This window comes from Macaca nemestrina, chromosome 19 (genome assembly GCF_043159975.1).
Source record: "Macaca nemestrina isolate mMacNem1 chromosome 19, mMacNem.hap1, whole genome shotgun sequence".
In the NCBI taxonomy this organism is placed as follows: domain Eukaryota; kingdom Metazoa; phylum Chordata; class Mammalia; order Primates; family Cercopithecidae; genus Macaca; species Macaca nemestrina.
Genome location: NC_092143.1, coordinates 78,726,128 through 78,747,679, shown reverse-complemented (window position 1 = coordinate 78,747,679; position 21,552 = coordinate 78,726,128). Strand labels below are relative to the sequence as shown.

Sequence of the window (21,552 nt, the reverse complement as noted above, 5' to 3'; positions counted from 1 at the left end):
CTGAGCCTGAGGAACCCTGCACTCCAGCTCAGATACTGAGCTTTTCCCACAGTCTTCACAACCCACAGACCAGGAGATCCCCTCCAGCGCCTACCCCACCAGGGCCCTGGGTTTCGAGCATAAAACAGGATGGCTGTTTGGGCAGACACTGAAATAGCTGCAGGAGTTTTTTTTTTTTTTTTTTTCCCCCCATACCCCAGTGGCTCCTGGAATGCCAGTGAGAGAGAACCGTTCACTCCCCTGGAAAGGGGTGCTGAAGCCAGGGAACCAAGTGGTCTGACTCGGCAGGTCCCACCCTCACAGAGCCCAGCAAACTTAGATCCATTGGCTTAAAATTCTTGCTGCCAGCACAGCGGTAGTCTGAGATCGACCTGGGATGCCCCAGCTTGGTGGGAGGAGGGGCACCTGACATTGATGAGGCTTGAGTAGGCGGTTTTCCCCTCACACTGTAAACAAAGCTTTTCCCCTCACACTGTAAACAAAGCCACCAGGAAGTTCGAACTGGGTGGAGTCCACTGCAGCTCAGCAAGGCCACTGTGGCCAGACTACCAGATTTCTCCTTTCTGAGCAGGGCATCTCTGAAAAAAATACAGCAGCCCCAGTCAGAGAATTATAGATAAACTCCCCACCTCACTGGGACAAAACACCTGGTGGAAAGGGCGGCTGTGGGCAGCTCTGAAGAGAACAGCAGATCTACCAGCACAGTGTTCGAGCTCTGATAAAGGGACAGACTGCCTCCTCACGTGGGTCACTAACCCCCCGTGGATCCTGACCAGAGGACACTTCCCAGTAGGGGCCGACAGACACCTCATACAGGAGAGCTCTGAGTGGCATCTGGTGGTTGCCCCTCTGGTCTGAAGCTTCCAGAGGAAGGAACAAGCAGCAATCTTTGCTGGTCTGCTGCCTCTGCCAGTGATACCCAGGCAAACAGGGTCTGGAGTAGACCTCCAGAAAACTACAGCAGACCTGCAGCAGAGGGGCCAGACTGTTAGAAGGAAAACTAACAAACAGAAAGGAAGAGCACATTCACTCAGAGACCCCATCCGAAGGTCACCAACATCAAAGACCAAAGGTAGATAAATCCATAAAGATGGGGAGAAACCAGCGCAAAAAGGCTGAAAATTCCAAAACCAGAAGGCCTTTTCTCCTCTAAAGGATCACAACTCCTCGCCAGCAAGGGAGAAAAACTGATTGGAGAATGAGTTGACGAACTGACAAGGCGGGTAATAAAAAACTCCTCTGAGCTAAAGGAGCAGCCTCTGAGCTAAAGGAGCAGCCCTAACCCAATGCAAGGAAGCTAAGAACCTTGAAAAAAGGTTAGACGAATTGCTAACTAGAATAACCAGTTTAGAGAAGAATGTAAATGACCTGATGGAGCTGAAAAACACAGCCCGAGAACTTTGTGAAGCATACACAAGTATCAATAGCCAAATCAATCAAGCAGAAAAAAGGATGTCAGAGACTGAAGATCAACTTAATGAAATAAAGTGAGATGACAAGAGTAGAGAAAAAAAGAATAAAAAGGAACGAACAAAGCCTCCAAGAAATATGGGACTATGTGAAAAGACCAAATCTGCATTTGATTGATATACCTGAAAGTGACGAGGAGAATGGAACCAAGTTGGAAAACACTCTTGAGGATATTATCCAGGAGAAATTCCCCAATCTAGCAAGACAGGCCAATATTCAAATTCAGGAAACACAGAGACCACCACGAAGATACTCCTCGAGAAGAGCAACCCCAAGACATAATCGTCAGACTCACCAAGGTTGAAATGAAGGAAAAAATGTTAAGGGCAGTCAGAGAGAAAGGTCAGATTACTCACAAGGGAAGCTCCTCAGACTAACAGTAGATATCGCTGCAGAAATCCTACAAGCCAGAAGAGAGTGGGGCCCAATATTTAATATTCTTAAAGAAAAGAATTTTCAACCCAGAATTTCATATCCTGCCAAACTAAGCTTCATAAGTGAAGGAGGAATAAAATTCATTACAGAAAAGCAAATGCTGAGAGATTCTGACACTACCAGGCCTGCCTTACAAGAGCTCCTGAAGGAAGCACTAAACATGAGAAGAACAACTGGTACCAGCCACTGCAAAAACACACCAACTTTAAAGACCATCAAAACTATGAAGAAATTACATCAACTAATGGGCAAAATAACCAGCTATCATCATAACGACAGGATCAAATTCACATATAACAATAGTAACCTTAAATGTAAATGGGCTAAATGCCCCAATTAAAAGACACAGACTGGCAAATTAGGTAAAGAGTCAAGACCCATCAGTGTGCTGTATTCAGGAGACCTATCTCATGTGCAAAGACACACACGGGCTCAAAACAAACGGGATGGAGGAATATTTACCAGGCAAATGGAAAGCAAAAAAAATCAGGAGTTACAATCCTAGTCTCTGATAAAACACACTTTAAACCAACAAAGATCAAAAGAGACAAAGAAGGGCATTACATAACGGTAAAGGGATCAATGCAACAAGAAGAGTTAACTATCCTAAATATACATGCACCCAACACAGGAACACCCAGATTCATAAAGCAAATTCTTAAGAGATCTATGAAGAGATTTAGACTCCCCACAATAATAGTGGGAGACTTTAACACCCCACTGTCAACATTAGACAGATCAATGAGACAGAAAATTAATAAGGATATTCAGGACTTGAACTCAGTTCTGGAAAAAGCGGACCTAAGAGATATCTACAGAACTCTCCACCCCAAATAACAGAATATACATTCTTCTCTTCACTTCATCATGCTTATTTTAAAATTGACCACAAAACTGGAAGTAAAACACTCCTCAGTAAATGCAAAAGAATGGAAATCATAACAAACAGTCTCTCAGACCACAGTGCAATAAAATTAGAACTCAGGATTAAGAAACTCAATCAAATCAGCACAACTACATGGAAACTGAACAACCTGCTCCTGAGTGACTACTGGGTAAATAATGAAATGAAGGCAGAAATAAAGATGTTTTTTGAAACCAATGAGAATGAAGACACAACGCACCAGAATCTCTGGAACACATTTAAAGAGTGTGTAGAGGGAAATTTACAGCACTAAATGCCCACAAGAGAAGGCAGGAAAGATAGAAAATTGGCACCGAAACTTCAAAATTAAAAGAACTAGAGAAGCAACAGCAAACAAATTCAAAAGCTACCCAGAGCCAAGACATAACTAAGATCAGAGCAGAACTGAAGGACATAGAGACACGAAAAACCCTTAAAAAAATCAATAAATCCAGGAACTGGTTTTTGAAAACATCAACAAAATAGACCACTAGCCAGACTAATAAAGAAGAAAGGAAAGAAGATCAAATAGATGTAATAAAAATGATATAGTATCACCACTGATCCCACAGGAATACAAATTACCATCAGAGAACAGTATAAACACCTCTATGCGAATAAACCAGAAAATCTAGAAGAAATGAATAAATTCCTGGACACGTATACCCTCCCAAGTCTAAACCAGGAAGAAGTCAAATCCCTGAATAGACCGATAACAAGTTTTGAAATTAAGGCAGTAATTATTAGCCTACTAACCAAAAAAGGTCCAGGACCAGATGGATTCACAGTTGAATTTTACCGGAGGCACAAGGACGAGGTGTTACCATTCCTTCTCAAACTATTCCAAACAATAGAAAAAGAGGGAATCCTCCCTAACTCAGTTTATGAGGCCAACATCATCCTGATACCAAAACCTGGCAGAGACACAAAAAAGAAAATTTCAGGCCAATATCCCTGATGAACTTCGATGAGAAAATCCTCAATAAAATACTGGCAAATCAAATCCAGCAGCACATTAAAAAGCTTATCCACCACAATGAAGTCAGCTTCATCCCTGGGACGCAAGGCTGGTTCAACATATGCAAATCAATAAGCGTAATCCATCACATAAACAGAACCAATGACAAAAACCACATGATTATCTCAATAGATGCAGAAAAGGCCTTCGACAAAATTCAGCAGCCCTCCATGCTAAAAACTCTGAATAAGTTAGATACGGGTGGAACATACCTCAAAATAATAAGAGGTATTTATGACAAACCCACAGCCAATATCATACTGAATGGGCAAAAGCTGGAAGCATTCCCTTTAAAAATCGGCACAAGACAAGGATGCCCTCTCTCACCAAACAAAGCTGGAGGCATCGCGCTACCTGACTTCAAACTCTACTACAAGGCTACAGTAACCAAAACAGCACTATACTGGTATCAAAACAGATATATAGACCAACGGAACAGAATAGAGGCCTCAGAAATAACACCACACATCTACAACCATCTGATCTTTGCTAAACCTGACAAAAACAAGCAATGGGGAAAAGATTCCCTATTTAATAAATGGTGTTGGGAATGAATATCTAGTCATACACAGAAAACTGAAACTGGACCCCTTCCTTACACCTTATACACAGATCAACTCAAGATGGATTAAAGACTTAAACATAAGCCCTAAAACCATAAAAATCCTAGAAGAAAACCTAGACAACACCATTGAGGACACAGGCATGGGCAAAGACTAAATGTCTAAAACACCAAAAGCAATGGCAACAAACGCCAAAATTGACAAATGAGATCTAATTAAACTAAAGAGCTTCTGCACAGCAAAAGAAACTATCATCAAAGTGAACAGACAGTCTACAGAATGAGAGAAAATTTTTGCAATCTATCCATCTGACAAAAGGCTAATATCCAGAATCTACAAAAAACTTAAACAAATTTACAAGAGAAAAAACAACCCCATCAAAAAGTGGGCAAATGATATGAACAGACACTTCTCAAAAGAAGACATTTATGCAGCCAACAAACATACAAAAAAATGCTCATGATCACCAGTCATTAGAAAAATGCAAATCAAAACCACAATGAGATACCATGTTATGCCAGTGAGAATAGTGATCACCAAAAAGTCAGGAAGCCTGGGCATGGCGGCTCACGCCTGTAATCCCAGCACTTTGGGAGGCCAAGGAAGGCGGATCACGAGATTGGGAATTTGAGACCAGCCTGACCAACATGGAGAAAACCTGTCTCTACTAAAAATACAAAAATTAGCCGGGCGTGGTGGTGTACACCTGTAATTCCAGCTACTGAGGAGGCTGAGGCAGGAGAATCACTTGAACCTGGGAGGCAGAGGTTGAAGTCAGCCAAGATCACGCCATTGCACTCCTGCCTGGGCAAAAAGAGCAAAGAATTCCGTCTCAAGGAAAAAAAAAAGTCAGGAAACAACAGATGCTGGAGAAGATGTACAGAAATAAGAACACTTTTACACTGTTGGTGGGAGTATAAATTAGTTCAACCATTGTGGAAGACAGTGTGGCGATTCCTCAAGGACCTAGAACTAGAAATACCATTTGATCCAACAATCCCATTACTGGTTATATACCCAAAGGTTTATAAATCATTCTACTATAAAGACACATGTATACGTATGTTTATCATGGCACTATTCACAATAGCAAAGACTTGGAACCAACCTAAATGTCCAACAATTGATAAAGAAAATAGATAGACTGGATTAAGAAAATGTGGCACATAAGCACCATGGAATACTACGCAGCCATAAAAATGGATGAGTTCATATCCTTTGCAGGGACATGGATGAAGCTGGAAACCATCATTCTCAGCAAACTATCACAAGAACAGAAAAGCAAACAGCGCATGTTCTCACTTGTACGTGTGTACCTGTGACAATGCATGGACACAGGGAGGGGAACATCATACCCTGGGGCCTGTCAGAGGGTGGGGTGTAAAGGAGGGATAGCATTAGGAGATGGGATGACGGGTACAGCAGACCACCATGGCACGTGTATACCCATGTAACAAAACTGCTCGTTCTGCACATGTACCCCAGAACCTAAAGCATTATAATAAAAAAAAAATGTGCAAAGCTGAACTCTCCATTTTTACTGCCCACCCCCCCCCATTTTCTAGTTTCTATGTTCCAGATTTTGGTGAATAGAAATATCTCCACTAACTTGCCCAAATCAGGAATTACTCTAAGTTCTTTCTATATAGTCCCTTCTCTCTCCAAATGGCTACTAAAATTTAACTCTTAACTGTTTCTAAAGTTGCTCTTTCTCTTCATTCTACCGGTCTTCCTGATTTGAGCTCTCTCCCCTCCTCACTGTGTCCAATCCTAACGTTAGAGTTATATTCCTAAAAATTAGATCATGTTACTACCTGCTCAAAGGCCATCACCAGTCTCAGGCCCAAGGCCAACCTCCTTCCACAACCAGATCAGAGTTTCTAGTCTTCTCTCTGCCAACCTCTCCACCTTTACCTTCTACCATCCATGAACTCACTCACACGGCATGATTACAAGTGTTTTCAAACAATAGAGAAAGGGACAAGACCCACATATTCCCTCTATTTGGGAAAATTTATGCCATCAATTCTTAGTATCTATATTTTTGTATGGATTTTTACATAAATTGAAGATTTTATTATTAAGCAAGTTTTCACTTGTTTCTGCAAAACAAGACACTGCATAGTTTTCAAGTATGGGAGGTGAGGATCCCTTAGTATGGCCATATCTGTTTTTCTCTCCCCCAGACTATCCCTTGGCTCTTGTAACACACAACTTTGTTTGTTTTTGGACACAGGGTTTTGCTCTGTTGCCCAGGCTGGAGTGCAGTGGAGTGATCATAGCTCAAGTGATCCTCCCATCTCAGCCTCACCAATAGCTGGGACTACAGGTGTGTGCCACCACGTCCAGCAAATCTTTGTATTTATTGTTGAAACAGGTTTTTGTCATGTTGCCCAAGCTGGTCTTGAACTCCTGGGCTAAAGTGATCAAATGATTCACCTGCCTCCACTTCCCAAAGTGCGGGGATTACAGGCATGAGCCATGGTGCCCAGCCATACCACGTACTCTATGATTTGTTCTCTTACGAGCTGCTCCTGCGCGGCATTGTTCTGTTGGGCTGTTCTTGCCGGTTCTCTTTCTCACGATGTTGTGCTGATTACCTTCCCTAGCACGGTGCCAACACACAACACAGGCCCCGTAAAATCTGTTATCATCATCATCCTCACTATAATAAGAAGGAAAGTCTTCTCATATCTTTGTGATTACCAAATGTCTTAGTACGTTGGAAATCAGTACTAAACATTTCCTGGTGAATAAGTGGCTTTTAAGATTCTGCAGAGCTTTATCTGCCTCTGTGTGGGAAGACACAGGATGCTTATGTTATTCTGGCATGATATGCTTTGCATATTCACACAGAATCATAGCCATTTACTCTAAATTTTTGTCCCATAACCTTCCATGCCACATGATGAAAAATGTTAACAATCACAGAGTCACAGATGTGTCTGGGTTATCAAAGCCAGCTCAGTAACTGAGTATTTTCACACACACGAAACATTTCAGCAAACAATGGATATAACTGTATCTTTGGCAACAGCTAGGAGCTCACCTTTTCTTCATTACCAACACAACTCCAAGAAATATAATAACGAACAGCAAGATGCCCGCAATGACTCCAGCAATTTTAACTGTATGATCTGTCTGTTTCTCGGGTTCTGGGACTGGTTTCGGAGTGGCAGCTCCTGAAGATGAAAGGAAATGAAAAAGGAGAGACAGTAGGTGAGAGAGAATAAAGATGTCACATTTTAAAAAATTTCGCTGCATTTAACAGAATAATAAGACTTATCAGAGCCAGCAGACAGACAAGCTTTGATTTTTTAAACAGCTTTCATATGCACTGAAACGAGCGTAATTGTTCACATTGTTCTTCAATATTTTACTAAACCATAACACAAGCGGGATAGCAAACCCATGCCTGACCCTTTTCTAAAAGACTCTTCTGAAACAGGTTTTTGTTTTTTTTTTAAGAAAAATATTATTTTATTATATCTATTGGTTCCTGCTCTTTCTGCCATTTAAAAACTTACTAACACCACAATAGCTATCCCTAAGCCTTTATCCAAATTTGATTTGCTGGAACATTTTCCTCAATTATTTTTCATAAACGAAGCAGTAATTCCATAACATATTAGTCCAAACACCTGGAAAACTCAGATAAGCTCATTCACCACGCATTTTTACCAGCAATTGTTTTTTAACACAAAAGAGTTTTTCCCCTGCCTTTGGAAATCTAAATCTAGGTCACATCTGGTAGGCAAAAGACTCCTTCTAAGCAATTTACTCACAAAGTGGGAAGTGGCTGATGATCACACCGCTGGCACCCACATTTAATATCTGTTTAAATGAGATAACCAGGGTCTTACAGGGGCGGTGGCTGTCTTAGCTCCCCTTTCTCATGTCTAAAACATGAGACATGTTTGTCCTGTTTACTGTATAATGCGATGGAATGTCAAATTCATGTCTGATGAAATATGTTTCCTCTGCTAAGTGCATTCAGGATGAAAAATATTAGGAATGTAATGTTCAATTCCCTAAAAAGACTCCTTTTTAAAAGGGCTTGTACTTTTAAAATCAGAATGTGATGATGCTCTGAGTCACACCACCCTTACTAGGTGACAGGTCATTCTGAAAGGAGGAACTTTATGTCCACATTTTCCTCCTTAGAATTTTCTTTTTGTGTTGTTAAAAATGTGATTAAATTAGAGTGTTTGTAAACCAGCTCTTTCCACCCTGTCATGAGGTTTTCCACTCCTGCGTCACCCGACTCATGAAAACCTTAGCTGTCACTGTGTCTGAGCCCTTGTGCAGGGTGGACCAAGACCAGGAGGATAAACTCCAAAATGAGTCATCACTGAGAAAGAGGGAGTGCCAGGTATCACCTTCCATCTGTTTTTTTGTTTCCTTTGGAAACATGTAAATGATGTTTCTTTCCAAAGTTATTCCTGGTAAGATTTTATACATGAGGCCTTGCATTTGGAACATGGCTGTAGTCATTAGACTGACCCCAGGAAGTGAGTCAAGGTCAGGGGAGAAGTGAGTTGGAAGATCATTAGTGTTTCCATGACAATGCATATTCCAATCATTTGAGAGCCACAACAGCAGCCGTGATGCAGAAAGCACACCTTATGAAATAAAAACCCTTCTGAAGAAGCCTCTACAGGTCAATTTTATTTTATTTCTGACAACGTCAAGAGGAAGTCCTGCTATTTTGTTTCAATGAATACCCCTCAAACTAGTTGTCCAGTTAAATCTTTAAGGTATTCATGTTAATTATCCTTTATGGTAATTACACCTGAAATATACCACTCCAATCAATATTCTATCGGAACATATCATCAGGTGGTTGACTGGGAGGAAATTGTCACATTAATCAAATTGCTAAGAAAAATCTAAAGACAAAATGTGTATGTGGATAAAAAAAAATTTTAAGCTAAGCAATCCATACAAAAAGAAGTAACGTTTGAAATTCACAAAACTGAAAAAAGTCTAATTTTTTCTATTTTATGTGTCCAATTAAAACAAATTTTTAAAATAAAATCAAATTGGTTTGATTCTTCCAATGTTGACATACTGGAAGCCATTCCATTTATCTCACTAGTTACAGATAGCTAGCTCTCCATATATATTTCCTAAATAGATGAGTTAAGGTATGTTTTGTAACTAAGTAATGTCAGTAAATGCAACACTTGGGGAAAAATGTTTAAAAAACCTTATTTAGCTTAAGATATTTTACTATAAAAATAGCACAGATGTAATGCATACATTGTGAACACTCAGTAGAGGAGGGTCTGGCTCTGTGGGAACTGGTGAATGACTCTCCGTTCTGCTTTGGGCCAAGAAGGGGTGGTTACCTGCAGCCTTTCATCCCCTTTAGGAAGCAGCATGCATATTGCTATGCAGCCTATGGAAGCTCAGTATTATCATTTCTTAGCACTGACTTTTAACTCCTTTCACATTGCAGGTCAAGAGAATGAAATGTTGTATCTTGGCCTGACACAGTTGCAACGTGATGATGGTAGCAACCATGATAAATGGGACAGCGACTCAGAAAAGGTGGGAGGGCTGCCTGGGACTGGCCATCCGCTTGAGTCAGGTGTTTGGGTTTAGGACTCTGCAGAAGCATCAGTGTAAACACAAACAGCCCTCGGATAACCTGATGGGTGGGTGTCACTGACTCCAGGCCCCCTGCCAGGAAGTTCCTGCTTTCCTGCCTGTGTCCTATCCCTCTATCTCTGCCTGAAATGAACATCTTTAGGCTCTCCTTAAATAGGATGCTCCTCTCTCCTCTTTTATTGTTTTGGGAACATGTGGTTCTGGTTATACCTGTCAGCCGGCCTTGGACAGGGGATATTTTTGACAGAGCATGGTTGCAACTGATGGTTGTTTATTTTTCCTCACCCAAATCTATGTATTTAACAGTACAATTTCCAAACTGCTTGGCAAAAGAGTTGTTTTCATTCTATTTCCCCCTTGGTCTTGTTATTTTCTTGCCAGGTTTCTCATGGTATAAACTTTTCTTTTTTTCTTTTTGTATAAACTTTAATTGCTTATTAAAAGGAATTTTCTCTTCTTGTGTGTATTCTGTTAGGACAGCGATGTGCATTTAGTTTCTTTTGAAGAGAATAAACTTGCACGTGTCCATTTATCAGTGGATATTATCTAGGCCTGATACTGTATTGTATTCATTACACTGATGAATAAGCTAAGTATTACAGGGAGATTAAGAGACTGCTAAAATCCTAGCGCATATCCTCACAGATGCCCATTCTATTGACTCCTAGTGAGAACTCTGGTTATTACTTTTATAATGGCCACGAAAATAAAAGAGAGTGGTATTCCAGTCAAATTGCATTAAGATTTCAGTTATAACATCTAGTATGAAAAAAAAAAAAAACCTCAAAAGAAATAGAATGATTATCCAACGCAGTATTTAGCTGGTTTTCAACTTGGCAGAAAACGATCTGCTTTGGCCCAGTGTTCAACGTTAAATTAAATAACAGCAGCAGGCCAGGCCGAGAACACGATGTACTCAGCCACTGGCTTGAGGTCTGGGCCCAATTTTGACTACTGAACTGGCTGCACAAATTTTCCCAAAAGATTCAAGGGTACAAGCCCAGAAGACCACGAAGGCTGTCAGTGATGCTCAGAGCTACTGACCATGCTGCCCACAGCACGGGCTGGTTTCACCCAGAGTGAACGGGAAGTCTTCCCAAAGGGAGGGGAGTGGCAGGGTTAGGAAAAGCCGCAGGGACAGCTCGGCTGCAGAACTTTGCACGGTGGTGACTAGTACGAGGCTGACCTTGAATGTGGAGGAAAAAAATCCAGCAATATTCTTCATTTATTCAAAAAGCGTTTATTGAGTCCTTAACTGCTTGCCAAGCACTGTTTAAGGAATACGGTGGTGAGCAGATGGACAAAACAAAACTTCTGACCTCATGGAACTTAAATCCTTGTGTGGAAGACAGACACCAATGTAAGCCAATATTGTAGGCAGTGTCTGGCCAGGCTAGCTGTAGAGAAACTTCAAGGGGAGTGGGCTGTGGGGTGAAGGCGAGGCAGCTACTAGGATGCGGGATTGGAGAAGGAATTACTGAGAAAATAACATTCGAGTAGAGACCTGAAAGAGGAAAGGGAGTGGGAGAGGCTGACATCCAGGGAGGAGGAAAAGGGAAAAGGTACAAGCAACACTGAAATACTGAGTGTGACTGGAGTGCCATGAACTGTGGAGAAGGTGAAGCACAATTTTGGGGTGGGGACAATTCCTTAGATCGCTGCAACTATTCTCTCTGCTTGAGAAGCCATTGGAGGATTCTGAGCAGAAGAGGAACTTGATCTGGCTTATATTCAACGACACTATCCCGGCAGCTGTGTGTACTGCAGGCTGTAGTGGGCCACGGTGGAGACAGAGACCTCAGTTATGAGGCTATTACAAAGATGCAGGGAAGACATTCATGGTTTGGAGTGAGAAGGTAACAGTGCAGGTGGCAAGATGCCGTCAAACTTGAGACATGCCGTGATGGTCCAGCCATCAGTTTTGCCAGTGAACTGGATGTTAAGTGTGTTAGGATAACAACCAGGTTTCTGGCAGGAGTCACTGGAGAGATGCAGCCGCTACTGACAGGGCGAGACTGCGAGGGGTGCAGATTTGGAGGGGTGGATGGGAAGACCAAGAATTTAGTTTTGGACCAATGAGGTTTGAGCTATTAGACATCCAAAAGAGATAGCAAGTAGGCAGTTGGATGGATATACAGGGGAGAGATCTGGGTGTAGAAAATAAATTTGAGGTTGTCATCAAAAAGATGGTGATTATAGTCATGAGTCCGCTGGGGGACACTTAGGCAGTGAACAAGGGAAACAAGGGCAGGTCAAGGAGGATGGAACTCAGCTAGGAGGACGAAAACGTCCAGGCCAATACAGACAAAGGGAGCATTCACACGGAGCAGCCAGAGAGTAAGAAAGGGATTACGAGACAGTCTTTTTTTTCTTAAGATGGAAGAAATGACAGCATCTCTGAATGTGAACGCTAATGATACCATAGTGGGGGAAGTTGATGACATGGAAGGGAAAGGAGTCGCCTGCTGGAGGGAAGCCCTTCCAGAGGCGGGAGGTGGGACCAGCGTGCAGAACCAGCAGGGCTGATGTTTCACCCAGAGGAACGGTGGAAAGCCACGCACGCAGCAGCGCACAGGCTCTGGGGGGAGCAGATGTGCTGGTCTGGGAGTGGAGCATTTGAACGGTCTCCCAGGGAGAAAGGAAGCAAGAAGATGAGGGGAGACTGGGGGCCAGAATGGAAGTGTAAGAAATGTGAGGCCAAAAAGTGTTGAAGTTGCCTAGAAGAGGGAAGGGAGGGATGTCCCAGGCTGGGCATGGGTGGGATCTGCTGGTAGCCCACCAGGAGTTCCAAGGACACAGAAGATAAGGTTGGACAGACTGGGAAGGGGGCCAAGGGGAAAGTGGGCCAGTGAGAGCAATCCTAATGGCCTGGAGCCAACAGTGAGGGTGGGAAGTGGGGCTGTGGCTGTATCCAAGAGCACGCAGAGCCCTGGGCCGTCTCTTCACTCCTGCTAGCTGGATGAAGAAGGGGAAGAGGAAAAGGAAAAAAAAAAAGGTAGGGGGTGATCCCTACTCAGACTTACATCGGGGAGGGGAGTGAACAGTGTTCAGATCAGAGATACAGAAGCATCCCTGTGACACTCAGACGTTCCCTCTAAATATACGGGATGCAGCTATAAACACGGGCTAGCACTATCCTGTTCATATGTGTAGCTAATGTTGGCTCCCACAGCCTCTGAATTAACAGCCCCTTATTTAGTACCCTTTGTGCTCAAGGTACTGGAGCCAGGTTCTGCAGGGGAATTAGAGTTGAGTATGTGCCTCTTCCTTTAAGGAGTCAACCACAGTAAATAAAGCAAGAAGTCTTAAGTGTCGCAAGTGAGCTACAGAGCCCAGCTGGGGGAAGAGTGGAGGGGATGAGGGAGGGCTCATTGTCAGAGGCTGCAATAATGAATGGGCTGGAAGGACTGGGAAGGTTTCAATGCTGGATGGGAAGAGTGCCTCGTAAGCCAGAACAAAGGGGCCTCTGGAGTCACACACTAGCTTCAAGGGCAGGGTCTGGGGCAGGGGCTGGGGGTGGTTGGGAAGAGGGTTGGGAACTGAGGCTTTATGGTGGGATGGGTGTTGCTTACTGGGTAGGACAGCCCAGACTAAATTTAATAAATAAGGAATCACAGAAAATAACAAGGCAGGACCTTGAGAACAATTGTGGCAGCAATACATAGGCTCACTGAGGAAGGGAAGGGAAGTAAGTTGGGGAGCCATGGGAAGGTTACGGCCCCACCCAGGCCCAGAGCCTCCCCTGCCTGAACTGCAAGGGTGGCTGGAATGAGCAGGATACAAGAGACTCACAGAAGCACAGTCAGCTGTGTACAGGTGACAACACCAACAATGGCTCTGGGACTACATGGCCAGCCTCCTGCTGCAGCTTGTGTTGGGTTCAATGTCTCAATTGAACCTGAGCAACAAACTACCCCATTCACATCACACGCAAAAGGTTTCAGTGGCAAACCAAATACCACAAAGCCACTCTTGGTATTTGGGGGAGAAAGAAAGAAAAACGGGGCTAAGGACAGTAACAATGGGAACTGCTGAAAAGAATAGCTGAGGAGGTTGAAAAACTTTAAGAGATGAGACAGGGAGAAGAGCTAAAAGTAGACAATAAAATGGAAGCAGTGGAAATATGTAAAAATATTGTTTCTTCAAGTGCGTTTCAAAGAGCACTGGTCCCAAAAGATAATCTAAAATTTAAATTTAGTACTCAGTCACTTTGTGCCAGCATTTTAATGACTTTTATGGAATAGAGACTCTATTTTAATTAATTTTCCTTCTTTTGTGTGTGAATCTATGCAGAGGTAAATTTCTATACTTCTTCTTAAAAACAGCAACATCCTTGTTTTAAAGATCATTGTGAGACAGTTCATTCAGGTCTTGTTGCCCAGAGAATTAAAATCCTTTGCAGTCTTGTTTCGGGTTTTTTTTTTTTTTTCCAGCTGCTCCTTCTTCACATTATACATAATCACAAAACACCTCATAGATTTTTCATTTAAATTACATATCATTGTTTTTCTTCCTGGGAATGCGAAGTCAATCACTGTTCCTGGAATAATCTACAGTCACACTTTCTATATTCTTTATAACCTGATTATGCTTTTGAATTTATAACTCTTCCTCTGTCCCTAATTTCCAATGTAGGGTAAACAGAGCATATACAATGTACAAGTCATGATCAGAAACACAGTTTTTCATATAACACTGAGATACTGGATTGTTTGATACATACCTTCTCTAAAAAAAAAAATCAATTTCTTTTTTATTTTTGTTCTAATTTCATGACACTTACTGCTCTCATTTATTGACGTGGCTGACACCCCGAGAAGATGATCTATCAAAGCATTATCACTTATTATCTGGACACTAAAAGTCCAAGAGAATTATTACTGCTCTTACTATTTTGATGAAATAGTTTTATTTTTTCCATTTGAATTTCTCAAATCATTATAAAGTAATAAAATAGGGAAAGAAATTGTCAATAATTGGTTATCAACTGTGCAACTTTCACATAAAGTGAATAATCAAGAAAGGAAGTGGGGGTGGCTGCTTCCGAAACAGATGATTCTTGAGGATGATGTAGTTCAGAATGGAAGTTTCCAACCATTTGCTTGAAACTAAACTTTGAAGGCATTAAAATGGAAGCGTACTGTCCCTCAAAATTTCTTCCAGATTTGTATTTTAGGTCGTGGTCTGGACCTCATATTTACCTCTTAACATTTTTTCCCATGGGAGAAAGGATTACCACAGCTTCCTGTACAAAGTAGTAGTTGTTTGCAAAAACCCCTTAGAGCTCTTTCCGCTGTCTGAAATTTGTCATTCACCATCTCATCAAAAAGTAAGTATACCTAGTCTATTCTGTATGCTTGCTAGAAGTATCAATATTTCTGAGGCTCAAAAAATGTAGAGTCTAGCAAATTGCACGAGATGTGTGACATGGCTTTCCCAGGGCCTAAGAGCTACACACACAAAAGATGGCCTTTAAATTAGCCGGGTGTGGTGATGCGCGCCTGTAGTCCCAGCTACTTGGGAGGCTGAGGCAGGAGAATGGTGTGAACCCAGGAGGCGGAGCTTGCAGTGAGCAGAGATTGCGCCACTGCACTCCAGCCTGGGTGACAGAGCAAGACTCCGTCTCCAACAACAACAAAAAGATGGCCTTTTAGAATTGTGATGAGGACTCACAGGGTCTTAGGAGAGAGTAGAAGTCATGTACTCTCCAGACTCTCATTTAGTAAACACACAATATTTCCTCCAACAATAAAGGGCTTTAATGAATATGGCTTATATTAATTGTGGCGTTGTTTAATATATTCTAAAACAGAGGGTCTTCAATTATAGGAAGTTTCAAACTCAGGCTGGGCAAATAATTATTTGGAGAGCTTTGAAACCTGCAGATGGCTGAGTTCCCCAGGGATTCTGGATCAAAGGTCTGAGGTAGGACCCAGGAATCTATGTAACACCTTTGAGGATTCCATACACAACACGAAGAAATACCCAACTCCAGAACCATGGCTCCCAATTATGAGTGGGGAAGTTTTTCAGACTGTGGCAAATGCGAAAAAAATGTAATGGTGTTGTTCTTCTTAAAGCATCTCCTAATATAATACTATGTTACTTTCTCAGTGATCCAATTTCCATCATTGATTGCATGATTGAAAAGATCCTTTTATACAATGAAGAGGCAAACCTGGTGGAATCAAATCCTAATTCACGACTAGCCCCAATATGTAGAGATTGGAAGACACTCTGAATTGTAAAGGAATTTAAAGTATATTGATCAACTGCCTGGGTGCTACTAAATAAGATAGGAAGGAAGAAAGCTAACCTTTTTGAAGATTTACTTTATATTCCGGGTACCTTATATAATTTTTATTTAATACTATACCATGAAGTATAATTAATATCATTTGACAAATGAGGAAACCGAAGAAACAGAAGCCATCAAGATAAACAGCTTGTCCTAAGTCAGTGGAAGAGAAGGAATGGTGCTACACTCTGAACCCAGGGTGTCTGACTGTGAAGCCTACTCTTATTTCATTGCACGACAGCATCCCCCAATATAATCCAGAAAACTCGAGTGATTATTACTCATGCTATGGAATACAAGACTCAAGTTTAAAGTGATCTTGGTCAGTTGAAAAGAGAAGAGTCTAACGAAAGAATGAAAAAGAAAAGTACAGAACACTGCAATCAGGAACTAATAATCCTGAAAGAAAAACAAGAGGACAAAGGACTTCCTGGCCAAAGTGCAGAAAAGAAAGATCTGGTAATATGATCAATACAATTCTGAAATGTACAAGAGCAATGGCATGTGTATAATCCTGGAGCATGATATACTAGTCATCGTGTGGATGATGAGAAGGAATCAAAGGAAAGAAACACAAATGATTGACAAGGCAGAAAAGAAGGACCACAAAGGAGGAGAAAAGGAACTAGGGTCATTTATCTACTGCAGGAGAAGGCGAGCAGGTGCCCTGCCACAGGAGCTTCCCAAGAGGAAAGATCATTTCTTACCACCTTTGCTGTGTAGTGATTAACAGTCTCTTGAACACGGTGGGCACCTGACAAGTCTTTACCGAACGAATATTGTAAAAGACACAGGAAGCATTTGTAAAGAGAACAATAACCATGAGTGGTCTGTGTATAGATGGAGAAAAATATTTTTGAACATATAAACACAAAAGCAGGAGTTCAAGTTCGTACAGAGGAAGGCTGAGAGAGGCTTTCCCCTGTCTATGCACAATGCAGTCAGTATTCAGCAAAAGAGCAAGTAAATTAATTTTGGTTGTATTCAGTCCATAAAACTGGAATAAATTACAAAGGAGGTTTATTCTGCCCTTGGGTTAAAGAATAGTCACCAGACACTAGAGAGATCAGTTATTATTGTCCTTCCCAATCTCTAACAAGTCTAAAACTGCTATACTTTTTTTCTTTATTCTCACTGACACCTATTTCTCTTCTAGATTTTTATACCTGACTCCCAAGCTGACACCTTAGCCAGTGTCTTTGACATAGTGCAGTCGTATGAATCTTCCTAAATAATAGCTCCAATCGAGTCACTCTTTCATTTAAAAAAACAAAATCAAATCCAAGAGCTGCTAAATGATTATTTCAAAAGGCCTTCCATGAGCTAACTCTAACCCCCTTTCCTAATATTATGCCACCCTCCTTTCTGAAATACACCAAATGGAAATGCCCACTTTCCCCATACCCTCAGTGTTTCCCTTCCCAAGGCCTTTGCTCCTGCTGCACAGGAGCTTTCCCTACTCAATTTGTGTAGGTTCAAATCCTATCCATCTTCAAAGGCCACACATTCTAAATACTGCTCCTAACTGCTTTGCAGAAAAGTATTCTCTCCCTGCTGAACTCCTAGAGCACCTTGCTTCTCCCCGCTTGCACAGAACTGACTATTTTCAAACTTGAGTTCAGTTATTTTGGTAAATCTTTATGTCATACACTAAACACAAATTCCTTGAGACAAAATTTGTCTTACTCATCTTTGTGGCCCTCTCATGACCTGGCTCATATGTTATCATGTATCCACAGTGCATGTGAGAACATGTTTGCGGAACCAAAGATCTCTCATGGTAAAGCTCACTTTAATTTTCCTGTCTTTCTCATTTGTACTCCTTTTTTTTTCCCTATTGATTAAAGTCCTCAGACATTGGGCAATGGGCATGATGGGAAACAAAAAGGAGGAAAAAGTAGAAGTGAAAAGTAAAGACAACAAGAAATCTTATTTCATGGTCTCTCCTCCACAGACTGCCAGTGTTTACAGAGGGGTTTATTAAGAAGAGAGGCATCTTTGGCTGCTTTTGGATGATCTTACATGAGCAACAAGACAACATGCTAAGAAAGAAGGAAGAGGTCTGAACATGAGCTCCAATGAGGACGCCAAGAGATGGTCAGAAGAAAAGAAGGGTTTTTCTTAGTATGGCGATAACAGATGAAAGTCTACTGTGGTTTGAATGTCCTCTCCAAAATTCACGTTGCAAATTTAGTTGCCATTGTAACAGTCAGTATTAAGAGGTGGAGCCCTTAAGAGGTGATTAAGTCATGAGGTCAGAGTTCTCATGAATGGATTAATGTTATTATTGTGGAGTGGGTTTCTGATAAAAGGATGAGTTTGGTCTGATTTCTCCTCTCTGTCTCTCTTGCTTGCTTCTGCCTTCTGTCATAAGATGACCCTACCAGATACCAGCATAATGCTCCTGGACTTCCCAGCCTCCAGAACCATAAGTCAAATAAACTTTTATTGTTTATAAATGACCCGATTTGTGGTATTTTGTTATAGTCACAGAAAACAGAATAAGACAAAATCCTTACCAGAAAATTTGCGGCCAAACTTTCATCAATGATAAAAAGAGACTAACAGAAAGTAAGAGCATGGAAATAAATACTAGTGGCAAAATGTTACATCTTCAGCACTCAATGCTGTGAAATATATATCCATCAATGACTAGAAAGTTAACTGGGTACGTATCAGAGAGACACGAAGTGAGTATCTGTCAAGAATAAAGTGGTATAAACTCACTACTTGTAATGATTAAATAGATATAGGTCATTTGTCATGACTGTATATGGAGTTTGTTTTAGAAGTCTTTAAGCTAGCCAAAATTTCTGCTGTATATTAATTATAATGGTCTGGGGTTCTTCAGAAAGTAAAAAACAGAGAAATGTCTAATAAGATAATGCTAGTAGGATTCAAACTATTAAAAGTAATTTTATTTAATAAAATGGCTATCGTAGTCCTATGATCCTACCATGGGAGAATTTTCTGACTTCGTTACTCACAGAAGTAAGGCAGAAATATAAATAATTCCCTTTATTAAGTACCTAAACTGGCTAAAAGACACATGTAACTCACTTTGATGTGGTCTTTACCTATGTGCATGTGTGTGCATTTGTACATAAACATATGCCAATATCTAAATAAATTATTCAAAGACATATAAGGAGAATCCACTGAATTGGTAGTATAATCACAAAGACTTTTGTTTATCATGTTTACTATGAAGAGATACTTCATAAAATTCTGAGTAAAAAAGACCAAATTAAATCACTGTAAGGACAACACCTACACAAAATCTCAGACAAAAGTTGGTATGCCAGTATGTGTTTTGACCAAGATCTCCAACTTGAATAAACTATGTTAAAATTAATAATAAGCCACAATTAATTACTGCATCATTAGCAACACCAATAAGTAAATTACACATATTAAACTGAACATCAATTACACTGCTCAAGTGATGCATTGCTTGGATATTTACTGGAGTAAATGGAAAAGCTCATCAGACATACTGATCGATATGCTAAGCAGATGCCATTTATTAACTCCTAGGCAGGTGCCAAGTTTATTTTCAAACATTGTTTCTCAGAGATAGTTACTAATTCCTCTAAACAGGAAAACAGCATGTTGAAGAAAATTCGTGGCTAAGACCTATTTCTAAGTAAGACTTCTCATTCCCTTACAAATAGCTTTGTATTTGTCTACTTTCATACCTACTGTCTGAAAAGGTTATTATATGAGATAATCTATAATCCATATAATAGAGTTCTATTAAAGTGCATCCCCTCATGCTCTCTTGAGAACTGATGTTGTTGAAGGATAAACACAAAGAAAGGTATCCTTATTTAAACGAAGGACACCGAGGGACAAAGGAACCTCAAAGAGCCAAGAAAGGGAGCCTGGTGTTCTACACAGTGTGCTGGGTGACAGGGAAGTACAAAACAGGTTATGCTCTGCTTTGGGCTATCACTGCTTGAAATAAAATAGCTGTATTTGAAAATGCAGTAACTTTTTTCATCAGTATCACCAACACCAGCATTTTTATCATTGCCAGCAGCAAGATAACAGCCTCGTCATGTTGATGCTGCTTATATCCCAAAGACAGGTAAATTGAAAATATCATCAGTGGGAGACTCATTACAGGTCTTCACACGTGATAGAATAATAATGTCCCTCTTTTGCTTCGGTGCTCCTGGAGACCACAGCATCCACATGGTGTTCATGTAAATAAAACCCCACATACCATCAAGAAATCCATTCATTTTCTCAGAAGTTCAATTTTGAATGTCTCTAAAGAGCTACAGTATCAACTTGGGACTGGCAGTGGCCTGGATTAATCACCAAATCATCTTGAAAGCCTTATGGGCCATAAAACAATCCTATATTAGACTAACAACAACAAAGTCACACAAGAAGCACCAGCAATTGCTATTTCCACTGCCTTCCCTTGGAGCCAGCTTTGTTCTCTACTCTACGTACGTTTTTGCACTTGATGTCTCACCGCTAACTCTGAGGTAAAAAAAAAAAAAAAATGGTATTCTCCCTCTTTTACAGATATGGAAGCTGAGATGTTGAGAGATCAAGAGATTTCCCCAAGAAGAAGCCTGGACTTGAACCAGGCTTGCTGCTTCTTTCCCCAAGAAGAAGCCTGGACTTGAACCAGGCTTGCTGCTCCTTTCCCCAAGAAGAAGCCTGGACTTGAAGCCAGGACTTGAACCCACTACTTGCTGTGTAATACTTTCTAAAGTGTGTGCATTGGGTGCCAGAGTTCCTGTGTGAACTTCCCTTTTAAAATCACAGTTAGGGAACTGTTGAGTCCAGATTCCTATCTAACATATTAGAAAACTGCCCAAGGAAGTGGGCCATGTGTGTTTGAAAATGATCTGGAGTCTACCCCTAAGGTAGACTTTCCCATCATCTGTACCATTAGGGGAAGGAGAGAGAACAAATTCCAATAGGAAGTTCAGCTTTATCCTAAGTGGCCCACTGCAAGCTTGACATTTTTATTAAGACTTTTGATCTTTTTTAAAAGACTTTTGATCTTTCTAATAAAGCATGCAAATATTGCATTTCATTCCACAATACATCAATTTTTGACAAAAAATGTTTTTGCGTTATGTATCATCAAGGAACGTGATGCTCCCAGAAGATGCACCATGCTTGGCCTTGCGGTTTCATGGAGCCCAGGCTTTCCAGACAACAAGCATTTGAGATGGGACAGCAACTGCACAAGGGCTCTCACTCAACGGTTCCACCATGGAGAGCG

General features: G+C 41.1%; 1 protein-coding gene across 10 annotated transcripts in view; it reads right to left on the bottom strand.

The window, feature by feature from the left end:
- Positions 1-21,552, bottom strand: part of LOC105478860 (protein tyrosine phosphatase receptor type M) — an 826,332-nt gene that overhangs the window by 256,796 nt on the left and 547,984 nt on the right. For all 10 annotated transcript variants that reach the window (XM_011736570.3, XM_071085869.1, XM_011736565.3 and 7 more), the window contains one exon: positions 7,440-7,572. In XM_011736570.3, coding sequence (XP_011734872.2) covers positions 7,440-7,572 — 133 coding nt within the window. The remainder of the gene's footprint in view (positions 1-7,439; positions 7,573-21,552) is intronic.